The sequence below is a fragment of the Thermobia domestica genome, chromosome 3 (assembly GCF_964235325.1).
Source record: "Thermobia domestica chromosome 3, izTheDome1.hap1.1, whole genome shotgun sequence".
Classification (NCBI taxonomy): Eukaryota; Metazoa; Arthropoda; class Insecta; order Zygentoma; family Lepismatidae; genus Thermobia; species Thermobia domestica.
The window spans coordinates 146060340-146072618 of NC_137456.1; the positions used below are offsets into that span (position 1 = coordinate 146060340).

General features: G+C 36.1%; 2 protein-coding genes across 2 annotated transcripts in view; both read right to left on the reverse strand.

Moving 5' to 3' along the window:
- Positions 1-12279, reverse strand: part of LOC145680794 (kielin/chordin-like protein) — a 222949-nt gene that overhangs the window by 22520 nt on the left and 188150 nt on the right. The window lies entirely within an intron of this gene.
- The window catches only part of LOC145681322 (mucin-2-like), an 83119-nt gene that overhangs the window by 6188 nt on the left and 64652 nt on the right, over positions 1-12279 (reverse strand). Inside the window, exon 7 of the mRNA XM_081752981.1 lies at positions 3040-3240. Within this exon, the coding sequence (XP_081609107.1) occupies positions 3040-3240 (201 nt within the window). The remainder of the gene's footprint in view (positions 1-3039; positions 3241-12279) is intronic.

Genomic DNA, 12279 nt, shown 5'->3' on the forward strand with positions numbered 1-12279 from the left:
GAGTTGGAAGTTTTGTTTAATTTTCCGAAGAAGAAACTCGAAGGAATACATCCATTAAGAAGGAAAAGTTTATTTAAAACAATACATGTGAACATATGCTTCCTTTACTTAGTAAATTGACTATTAGGAACCAATAATATAAAACTTGTGAGACTTCGAACTTTTGTCGACGCTAGAAATAACAAAATTACTTGATATATGCGTTGCGTTGTAACTTTGTTACACTGATAACAATAAAGAAATATGGAGAGTAACTGAGATTCCACTTTAATTAGGAGTTTTATTCATTTTCTTATGTGTCCCAGTATACACAAGGTCTGTCCGAAAGATAGTGACCTACATACGGTATTATTGTAAAGCGATTGTACATTGAGCTCACTCTGTCCGCTGAGATCGATTTTGGTGTAAGTCAACTACAGAGCGAGTGCTTTGTCCTGTGTTGCCACACTTGGTACGATTGTACCAAATTCAGCCCTTTTTGTCATTCATCGGCTCCTTGGTACCACGCTAAAATTTTCAGCCCCTTTTGTGAAAAAGTTGGTACGGTTCTACCCAATTCAGCACCATTTAACAAATACTTGTCGCATTTTGAAAAGTGTCAGTAAAACTTTCCGTGCATCTCACGTTACTCATACTGTGTATTGGACTCTTAAAAAAATGCTGCAAAACATTCATTCTATGACGTTGCACCGCGTAACGCTACGAACCATCGAGATAATATATTATCTACGAACTTTGTGTGGAAAATTCGTAATTCGAACTACACCGGGTAACAAATAATACTAGATGGGCGCATCCGCGACGCGCATGAAGAAGGTGAGAAAGATGCATTGTGGTGGAAATTTTAGCTTGAAATATTTTTTAAAAAAATTAAATGAGAAAATAAAATAAATAAGCACACGCTCACACACGTTGAATCAAGTATAGAATATTCCGAAGAACAGCAGCGTGTGGTGAAATCAATAATTTATATGATGCAATAACATATATTTTAATATTTTATTATAACGTACTGTTTACACACAAACTCGGAGATAATTGATTTGTCCATTGTTTTACATATATTTTTATCATATATGGCCATAATACCGTTTTGGTTTACTGGACACTTTGAAGTAGAGGCGTTTGGTTTCCTTACACTACATACCGAAGATAACGGTTTTCCCTTTTAATTTGCGGCCTCTGTTACACTTCCTACGTGCAAGAAAAGTTTCATCTATTTCCACGGTTGTTCAGGATCCTTCTATTTTGATGTTTTTTAAAAGTGCACTTCCTTGATTTGCACTCTTGGAAGGGGATGGGGTGTTATAGAACTTTGGTTTCGTCTTATAGAGCCATGTACTACACTGGTTTAAAATAATGAATTCAGCCCTTTTTGTTTCGATTTGGTACTTTTTTCAGCCTACTCTAAAGCTAGCACTGTGGCAACACTGCCTTTGGCAGTTGTTTCCAAGCTCTCGGAAGCAGTAGCGTAGCCAGGATGTGTGTTTGGGGGGGAGCAAGTGCTGTTATAGGTACATACAGAAAAACTACAAACAAAAAATATATATACATAAAAATACGGTATATAAAAAAATACAAACATCAAAGTACCAAAATACATTGTCGGACATCTTTGGGGGGCGGCCCCTCTGCTCCCTTCCCTAAGCCACTGCTCGGAAGTGAAGGACGGCGATTTCGTAAACCTCTTTTTCGTCTTTTGTGCAAGTTGCGATAGAGCGCTCATTGAAACAAAGATATACGATCAAGTTTTGCGTAAAATCAAGTCTGTACTGAAAACTTTTCCAGTGATTCAAAAGGCCTTCAAGGATTAGTGTTTATAACAAAAGTAAGTCTACAGATGGCAGAAGGAATTTTTGGAAGGCAGGCAAGAGTTCGACGATGAAGCTTGCGCTGGAAGCCCGCCAATCTCCTCAAACTATGAAAATATGTCTCATGTGAATGAAGTTTTCTAACAGACTGTCAAATGAGTGTTCGTCTATAGGCTGACATGTTAAATATTCCAAAAATTATAGTACACGAGATTGTGACCGACGACCGAAAACCTTGCTGAGTGGAATTTTGCCAAGACATTTTGGAAATATGAGAATATGGTCCTCACTTTTTGGACAATGTTAAAACGGGTGATGGAAAGCGGATATTCCAGTACAACCCCGAAACAAAGAGGCAAAGTGCAGAGAGACAAATATCGGCGTCTCCATGTCCCAAGAAAGACATAATGAGCAAATCAGAGATGAAGACCATGCTCATTGTGTTTTCTGATATCAGAGTAACCGTCCGCCGTGAGTTTGTACGTCCCAGAACAACTGTTAACTCTAATGTTTACGTAAAATTCCTCAAGAGACTGATAGTAAGGATCCGGTGCATCAGACCAGATGTGGTAGGCAATTGGAAACTTCATCATGACAACACGCTAGCCGACTGTGCCTTCGTCGTAACCAGCTAACTGGGCAAATCTAATGTGGCGACGCTGCTCCAACCATTCTGCAGTCCCGACTTGGCTCCCGCGGACTTCTTTCTGTTTCTTCGTTTAAAATCCTCTCTGACAGAACACCGTTACAGGACAATTTACTATGTAAAAACAGCTTGTGATATGGTTTTAAATGTACAGTCACCCATGTAAGTACCTGGAACTCAAGTAATGGAATTATAACAGTCAGGGCTCCAGCTACTTATGTGGGTGACTGTATTACCTGAACAAGCCTTCTAGGATAGCTTCGTAGATGGGAAATTCTGCTGGAAAACATGTATCAATGCAGGAGGACAATATTTTAAAGAATGTTAATTTAGAAGTAATATTTTTCTTATTATTATGTAAATATTTTTAATACTTTGTGACATTACTTGCCAGATAGGCTTTGTGTGCAATGTTTGCAATCAGATTATATTTTAGGTAAATATCCACTTTCAAGATAGTTGTACGAAAAAGGGATACTAAGCTGAGAATTAACACGAAGTTTTCAATTAATTGGCCATATCTGATTTCTAACATCCGGTCTTTAGTAATCACAACGCAGAATACCTGTTGCTTCTACTTACCGTAACACCTAAGTCTAAGGACTTCACGATAACCGTGCCTCCACTCCTTTCAATGTATATATTATTCATGTTGTACGGTAACTGTACTTCGGCACCGTTCACTAACACTTTCCCTCCTTGGTCTAGTTTCACCTCAGTCTCTCCAAAAATAGCCCATACGGTTTTCGTCCAAGAAACTCGAGTGGTATCTCTATTTTTGTTCTGAAATAAATACAAATTAACATTGCTTCTATTATTTTCAGTATTCCAAATTAACTTCTTTTAGAATTATGAAATGTAACTACATTTTGTGTGATCTAACCTTAGAAATACCATTGGGGAGATCAATTTTGCCAGCACGTTTAAGTTTTTCAACTTTTTTTTTTTTGTTTTGTAGGACAAAGTGTCTTAAGAGCTCCTGATTCGTCTATGTAATGCTCACTTTTATTAGTTTTATATTATTTATAATCTGTTTTATTTTAATTTTAAAAAAGTAATTCATTTGCAACGGTAGATTTGACAGCTTGTTGGTATTAGCAATATCTCATCTTTGTTTTTATTTCAATGCCTATATTTCTTAAGTGTTATTTTGGTATCTTATTTAAACACCGAGGCCTACAAGAGTATAATATATTTTATTCTAAAAGCGGAAGTGTATATACATACTTACATCTTCAAAATAAAACCGAAGTTCAGATGTTAACAATACGTATCCGTGCTGGAATAATATAAACAATGTCACGTATGTAGCCACTTACAATAAATATAAAGTAGGACAATTTCAAAGGATTCTGTTTTGAGTTTTGTTTCAAATGTTAACTTAAATTCAATGGTTTCAGTGTAAGAGTCACTCGAATGAAAGTGTGGGTAAATTTGCTTTCCCTACCCTCTTCTTGGTCTATTAGTCGTAGCCAATGGCGTATTTACAATTTTGTTTCGGGGGTGATTTGCTACATTTTTTGCTGAAAATATGGAAATTCTGTAAGATACGTCATTTACTTTAAAATAGTAAATAATATTTCGGGTGGGGACCTAAGCCCGGAATCTCCCCTAAATACGCCACTGGTCGTATCAAAAACAGGTTTGGTAATTCTAAGATTATTGGGGTTGATAACAAACATAGCAATAACTTAATTTACAACAACAAAGAAAATCATTTATGTTTGATAAATATGACTTTTTTGGACTATCTAAACAGACATATTGACACTTTTAAGATTGAAACTGTAAACAACGGATATAGGCCCATGGTTTTGGAGGTATGTTTTCTAGGAATTAGGGTCCCACTAAATGGAAGGGCACCAAACACATGTGGTAGGACAAAAGAAAAAAGTTGAGTATATCTTCTGAAATAAAATGAAATAAAGTCTTTCAATTTTATGTACCACAGTTATGTCGTGTAGGCTAAAGAAGACGGTGATGATGAGGAATGAATGAAACAGTGGAATGAAGAAAGTTGTAAGAAACGGGAGAATTCTGAGTAAACTCACGCACACTGTGGTTGTCCTCCAAAGTGTCTCCAAAGTAATGCTTGAACTCAACCAATAACATTTGCTGAGGAAAGCCAAATCAGTAAAAAGGAATTAAATAAAATATAATAAAGTAATAAGAGTAATAAGTAAACTTTGTCGCTACAATGTAAAGGAAGTAAATATTATAAAATAAAGTAATAAGTAAGCTTTATCGCTACAAGGTAAAGGAAGAAAGCTTCACTGAAAGCTTCAGACAATTGTACACAAGGTACCGGAACAAGTATTGGGCTGGTTTATCGTTTTCTGAAGTCCAAAATGCGGCACATTTTTTACTTGGCTAATTCGTTACATAGTTATTAAGTATTTGAACTCTACTGTCTTTCCGTACCTGACTGAAAGCATATAATAAGCACAAAAATAATAAACAGTGAAATATGTAAACGACAATATGTTCAGAAAACATTGGCATAACAAAGCTCAGCGAAAAGAACCGGAAGCACAGATAGGCCTAGGGAAGGAATGAAAAGATAAGCCGAAACGACACACTACGAAACCTATTGTCTTGTCAAGAAAACCAAAACTTACATTCTTCATTGAACGCTGTTACCAATATAATAGACCACATTAGGAAGGCAGTATACTTAAATTTAGAAAATGCGGGCAAATGAGTAAATTTCGGAAAATGTATGTGGAAGGAGTTTTTTCCCTTTTTCGTACTCTCAGAATGCAGATGTGTCTGTATAAATGTTGTCGTGTATTAACGCTAATATTATGTAACCTGTCTTTCCTTAGGTTATAGCGATTTTTTTACCAACATAATTTTACTCAAGAGATAACACAGAACAAAAAATTGGTAAGACACTAAGACGAAAGGCCAATATGTCTTGTTTTAATCTGGACATTCCTCTTCTACCTTAATTAGGGTTTATCTAAATATTCTCAATTCTTAATGTTGTATACAGGACTTCAAAAGTGCATTACCGCCTGCAACTCTCCTTTTCCTGCAATAGTAGACAACCCACAAAGCTCGGAAGTTGGGTTGGTTAAGAATACGAAAGGCGCTGGACCAAATCTCAATTTTGTTAGAAATATATCAGTGTGGAAAACTGCAAATAAGATAATAAAATAAATTGTTTAGAATGACGAATTTATTATTGTGAGGGAAATGGATGAAACAAAAAGTTAAAAAAATTATCTTACTTAAGCAGTTCAAAAGAGATGAATGGTAAGAAATTGATATCAGACTAAGGAACACCAATAGCATAGTTGACTTAAAAAGTTCGTTACTGAATTCTCTATGTCCGTCTGTTTGTCTGTCCGTCTATCTGTTATTTGTGATTTTTTTTAAATTTTGATCCCTGCATTCGATAGAGCATCAAAAACTATCAGAGAAAGTGATTAAATTTCTTGCGTCACTTTTACCATTCCCGAAATATTTGTCAAAAAGTGACCGACTTTCAGAGACTTAAGGAGGCATATCTCGGGAACCGTAATTCATAGAGAGATAATATGAGTAATCAATATCTAAGAGGATGGTAAGTAGTTTGGTACCAAATAGTAACTGGTGGCCAATGTCCAACCTGCCGCCGGCTTGCCCAGTGGGCACCAGTTAATATCGATACCAAAATGTTTACCATTCTCTTAGGTATTGATTAACACCAATATCATCTCTCTATGAGTTACCGTTCCCGTGATATTGGCCAAAAAATGGGCAATTTCTAGATATTTAATAATCCATAGCTCGAGAAAAATAAGTTGCAGAGAAATGATATAGATGTTGATCAATACCTAAGAGGAAAGTAAATAGTTTGCTACCAAAGAATAACCGGTAGCCACTGTCTAACTGGACAATGGTTTGGCGAATGACCAGTTGGCCAGTTTCCACCAATTATTGTCGGTACCGAAATATTTACCATACTCTTAGGTATTGATTAAAACCAATATCATCTCTTTATGCTTTACCGTTTCCAATGTATTGGCCAAAAATGTCCAATTTCTAGATATTTAAGGAGCCATAGATCGGGAACCATAAATTGTAGAGAGAAGATATTGATGTTGATGAATGCCTAAGAGGATGGTAAATATTTTTGAGCCAAATAGTAACCGGTGGCCAGTGGCCAACTGGCCACTAGTTTGGTCAGTGGCCAGTTGGATAGTCGGCATCAATTAATATTGGTACGAAAATGTTTAACGTTCTATTAGGATTTGACTAACATCAATATCATCTCTCTATGACTTACTCTTTTCCGTGATATCGGCCGATTTCGGGAGATATTTCCGATTTCGGGAGATTTAAGGAACCTAATCTAGGGAATCGTAAGTCACACAGATATCATATTGGTGTTGATGAATGAGTAAGAGGATGGTGACCATTTTAGTACCAAATAATATCAGTTGGCCATTGATTAACTGTCTAGTGGTCAACTGGGCATCGTTCCCCAGATATTGGCCAAAAAAGTTCGGATTTCTAGATATTTAAGCAGCTATATCTCGAAAACTGTACGTCATAGAGACATGATATTCTGCTAACTTTTGCGAGAAAGAGAAGAAGGTGCGGATGAAAAGATTTACTTTTACATCTAGGAACAATGATAGTTATCCTTCCCGTTCCATCTCTCCATTATTTTTAAGTTCGTTCTTCCAGTTTTCTTGGAACATTCTCAACTGGTTAGAATTTTATATACATATTTTTAACTGTGTTCGGACATTATTCGGACACTGGAGTCCGCTTTTCTAATGTGCTCTGAATTTTTCTGTGGCCTTTTTCCCGTTCTCGAACCCTATGACGAGAAAAAACAATTCAGCTCCTTGTATCAGCCTTTTACCTGTCAAATGATATGCCTTATACAATCAAAACACAAAACATAATTTCTGACTGTATCATAATGTATCCAGGGAATGTATGAAACCATTCCTCGCGACAATATAGGCATGCAGTTCGTGAAAAATTGAAATCCTTAGTCGGTTGAGTTTTATTTTCTAAAACAGGAATTTTGAACTTTTTTCCTTGATCGGTTACACAAGGTCTTTCATCGGGTTCCTTAGGCAAGTACTGTGTGGGAGTGTTGGGGAAATTTGTTCCTTTCTGTCTGACGCTTTGCTCAATTTGCTGCTTGGAGGTGCTCGTGGAATCCGGTACTTAAGTCAGGCACATTGCAGAGAATTCTAAAATGTATTTTGTTGTGAACTTTCTGTATTGCTGGCTCTGATTGTTGGTGAATTGTTTTTCATAAACATCCGGAAGACTTGTATTTTTCGATACTTTCTTTGTTGATGTTAACCATGTGTCAAAAAGGGTTCTTTTTCGGTTAGACATGAAGCAAGAAATAAAGTAAGGAACACATGTATAACGTATGCATTTCATAGCATCCCTACATAAACAACAAACGATTTAGAACGCAAAGTAAAGTCCTTTATTTCAATGTCAGACTTATTTACAGATTTCAGCACTCTCTCCTACGTAGCCTAAGTAAACGTTAGTTTATTAGGATAGTTAGGAGATTCAAGCGATTGTTAATGTGTAAACTGAGTGCTCCTTCCGAGAATTTAAGCAGTGTTCGTTTTGGTTTCTGTTGTGCTGGTAAAACAATGATAAAATAATTCAAACACAAATATCACCTGAACCAAAATTTCAACTCTATAAATAATAATTGTGAAATTATTGCAATTGTTGTTGCAAAGGTTCACCAACTAGTAATTAGACCATCGACTTTGTGGATGGGATAGGATTTTAATTTTTATGAATCCTTAAGCAAGTTTGGCTATATCAGCTTTTCATGTGTCTAAGGGATGACGCCCCTGGGAAAGCACCCAACCCGGAAAAAGGAACAGAGAAAGGAAAGGAAGAAGTAATTAGAAGAGGAAGTCACGGACCCTAAAGGACGTACCATCCCAGCATTTGCCTGATGGAAACCGTGAAATAACCTGTCACGATGGCTGGCCTCGTGGATCGAACCCCGGACCTCCCGAATGCGGAGCCGTAACGATATCACTGCAGCACGGTTGCTCGTTAATGACTTTATGGGGCTGATAAACTAATAATAATAATGCTTACAATATTCTATAATCACAAATCATTGGGTTAACAGCAAACAGAAAGCTATTTAGAGAAATACCTATATTTTGATTTTAAATCCAAGAAATTAAATATAAAGAAAATGTTCATATCCTGTTTTAAAATTTAGAAGAGCTGTCGCATTTGTTTTTAAAATAAATGTTGTTGATTTGTGTATCTTTTCAGGGGTAAAAGTGAGGGGGAGCGCGAGGAGACGCAATCTACTTACCTGCAAAATATGTACGGTATTCACCCAGTTCCTAAAAAGTTAAAATGGGCAAACATAGGCAGGTGACATCGTGACGTCATGCCGCTACCTACCGCCCCATACCTTCTTAGATCCAATTTTACCCCCGTGGTAATATGAAGAAAATAAATTGATTGTTAGATATAGGACACTCTGTGCTTCAAAACATTATACTGTATTTGCATTAAAAAAAGGCACACAAACATGGAGAAAACAAAATTCATGAAAGAGGAACACCAAAGCAAAAAGTATTATTACACCAACGCAATTGGTGCACTAACTCAACTACGAATAAGTATACTATACTGAATAATTAATAAATGTTACGATATTCTTTTAAAACCATCTGTACTGTATATACGTATGCAATGGCAATTTCTGATTCCCACCCTCTTCTTTCTTTTAGTTCAATATACAGATTAGTCGGGATTTCGGCGGAGGTCAGGACCCCCAGGGCTCACCCCCGCATACATCTCTGTCGGAAGGGACCTTGCTGACGTTTGTGAACGTGTCCCTACCCTGTCCCCTCTTCAAGCAAGAACGTCCTAAATACTGTCATTCGTTAGTGCTCACAAGGAATACATTTTCCTCATTATAAAACATACTGCACTCTGCATATTGTTCGTAAGAATAATTTAAATTTATAGAAAATATATTTAAATGTTCTCTTACGCATTTATACTATTATCTTTTTTAAACTTTAAAATCTCGCTCAACGACTTGTTTCATATTGCAGACTTACGAGTACTTAAACAACAGTTCTTAAAGAATTTAGTGTTTTGAAAATGTACACCAATGGAAAGAAAGATAATTTTCAATTCTTTTTCCTAAATCTTTCTGTCTAATATGGGGTGAAAAAAGGCCCTTTTCTCATGTCTCAAAGAGAAAGATGAATCTGGAATAGAGATTTTTTTCACATTACCATACAAAAACAAAATTTAGCTCATCTAACCACTTTTATGTGATGTTTTGACAGTGTGAAAGTGGAGGGGCAAAACGAGTCTCTTGTTCTCTATGAAAATTTCAGGGGGCGGCTGCCCCCTTGCCCCCAGGTTCCGACGCCCATGCACGTGGGCATGGGTTCAAGACCATTGGGAGCTATAGAACACAGTGGACCTTAACATACTTTAACCAAAATTGTAAGTTTCATCGTTAGAAGCTCAGTTGTTCGTTTTAGTCTTTCGTAGTAATTATTATTGATAATGGTTAGTACCGGTAATTTTTGTCCTTGCGTATTGCTTTTATTCTTTTCTTTATTTCAAAATTATATCCAAATAAATACAATCATAATTAATGCTATTTTGAATGTAAACGCCAGTTACAATTGATGAAGAACAAACATTTAACGTTACGATGTACCTGTAAAAATTAAAAAAGAAAAATGTGGAAGTTTCGGGGTTCGAACGCATGCTCACAATAGGGGCACTGTAGAACTTTAATACAGTGAGTGTTACTAAGCGTAATCATCATGCCCAAGCGGTTTCCGGCAACTGGCTCTAATATTTTTGATGTCCATGAGTATGCGTTCGAACCCAAATACTTCCACCTTTGTTTTTTTTTACTTTTTTGCAGCTACGTCGGAACGTTAATTATTTGTTCTTTATCAATTGAAAATTGCGTTTATTCAAAACAACAGTAATTATGGTAGCATTTATTTCAATATATTTTTAAAATAAAGAAAATAATAATAATATCTAAAAACAAAAGCAATTACCGATAATAAACATTATCAATAATAATTAGTATGAAAGAGTAAAACGAATAGCCGCCCTCCTAACGAAGGGACTTACACCTCTGGCTAAAGTACGTTAGGAACCACTGTGTTCTATAGTCCCCAGCGGACTTGAACCTATGTATACGTGCACAAAACGTAAGAAAATATTTTAGTAACGCTGCGCATAAGCTTGAGTTATTCGACAATGACATGTGCTGTACTGGTAATGTCATACGGATTTATGGTGGATAAACACCGTGTGCGTAGATTTTCTGGAAACGGAAGAGTAAATGGAACAACTGCCTAATCTTCAAAGAATGTTCGTTAGATTGACTCCGCATATTGTTATTATTAATTATACAATAAAGCTGAACATTTATCATTATTATTATTATTATTATTATTATCAGTGTAATTTTGAACTTGCATGGCGTAATTAATGCACAGTATTTATTATTTCTGTAATTTTTCCTGGATTGTATTTTATTATAAATATATTTATTAGTGGGCACTAATTTGTCTCCAGGTCGTCGAATAAATGAATTTCGGCGTGCACCTTGGTGTAAATAACCTTACAGAAAGAAGCCGATTCGTTTCAAAAACCAGAACTGAACTTAGTAAGATTTGAGTTACGGCTTCTTGTGACAGGGTAGGGTAACGGTAACGTCCTGGCCTCACGAGTAATATAGATTCAGAACGTGGCTTTGAGTCCTGGTCTAGACAAAGGGGTTTCTTTTTAGAATGTGATCGTGAAGAATCGAAGACTGACTTCTGATACTAAAAGAGCAATCCGTAAGAATGTGGAAGCAAACACCTGTATCATGATCGAGACGATTTACAATATTGGTTTGAAAAGGGCGAATAATAACTATGGGGGCTACTGGGAAAATTCGTAACACTTAATTGGTCTGTAGTATCCAGTTTTCATGTTATTGTTCTTAGAAAGAAACACTATACTTTTTGTTAAATATGTTTCGGGTAGAGTAACCGTTGGTGTGTTGGTACCGTCCTAGACTTACAAACGGAAAGTCTGCGTTCGAATCCCCATCAGGCATATATTTTTTTATAAAAATTTGCTACCAACGTTGGTTGGAGAATTTACAAGGCGAGAATCCGAATAAACAATGTGTGCAGTCTTCATCTTACAGAGTAATGATAAGTAATTGTCATATTTATATACGTCTCTCTTTCTCGCTCTCTATCCATCTTTCTTGACGTTTCCTTATCATGTCTTGCGTCTTTTTCTTCCCTCTCTCTCTTACACACAAATACACACTCTATGTCAAGGTAATAAGTAAAGTCTCTTTTTTTCCTGTGGGTTACAGAGTTCCAATCGAATCACCGTGTCACTGCGATGACCCGTTTCAGATCTAGCGTGTTCATTCTATCATTGCGAATTACAACGTTATATCTGCAATAGGGTGAATCGAGAGTGGATGTTCGGAACAGACAAATATTGAGAAGTGACTAGAAAATGGCCCACTTTTGGGTTAATTCAAGAGAGATTTTATTTATATTAATTTGACACAAGATTCGTTTTTCCATCCTACAGTTCTTCAATTTGTTTTATCCACGTATGAAATGCGAAATATGCAAGATTTGCTACGTCTCTAAAGAACCAACATCCAATTTCCCTTGTAACCATTTGTAACTTTTCATTATGATACAATTCGCACTTTTAATGTAGGCTCTTTCTGATAGAAATTTAGCAGTAAAATAGGACTCATTCAATTTTTCCTTCTGTCTATTTTCTATATTTTTTCTTTTTTCTGTT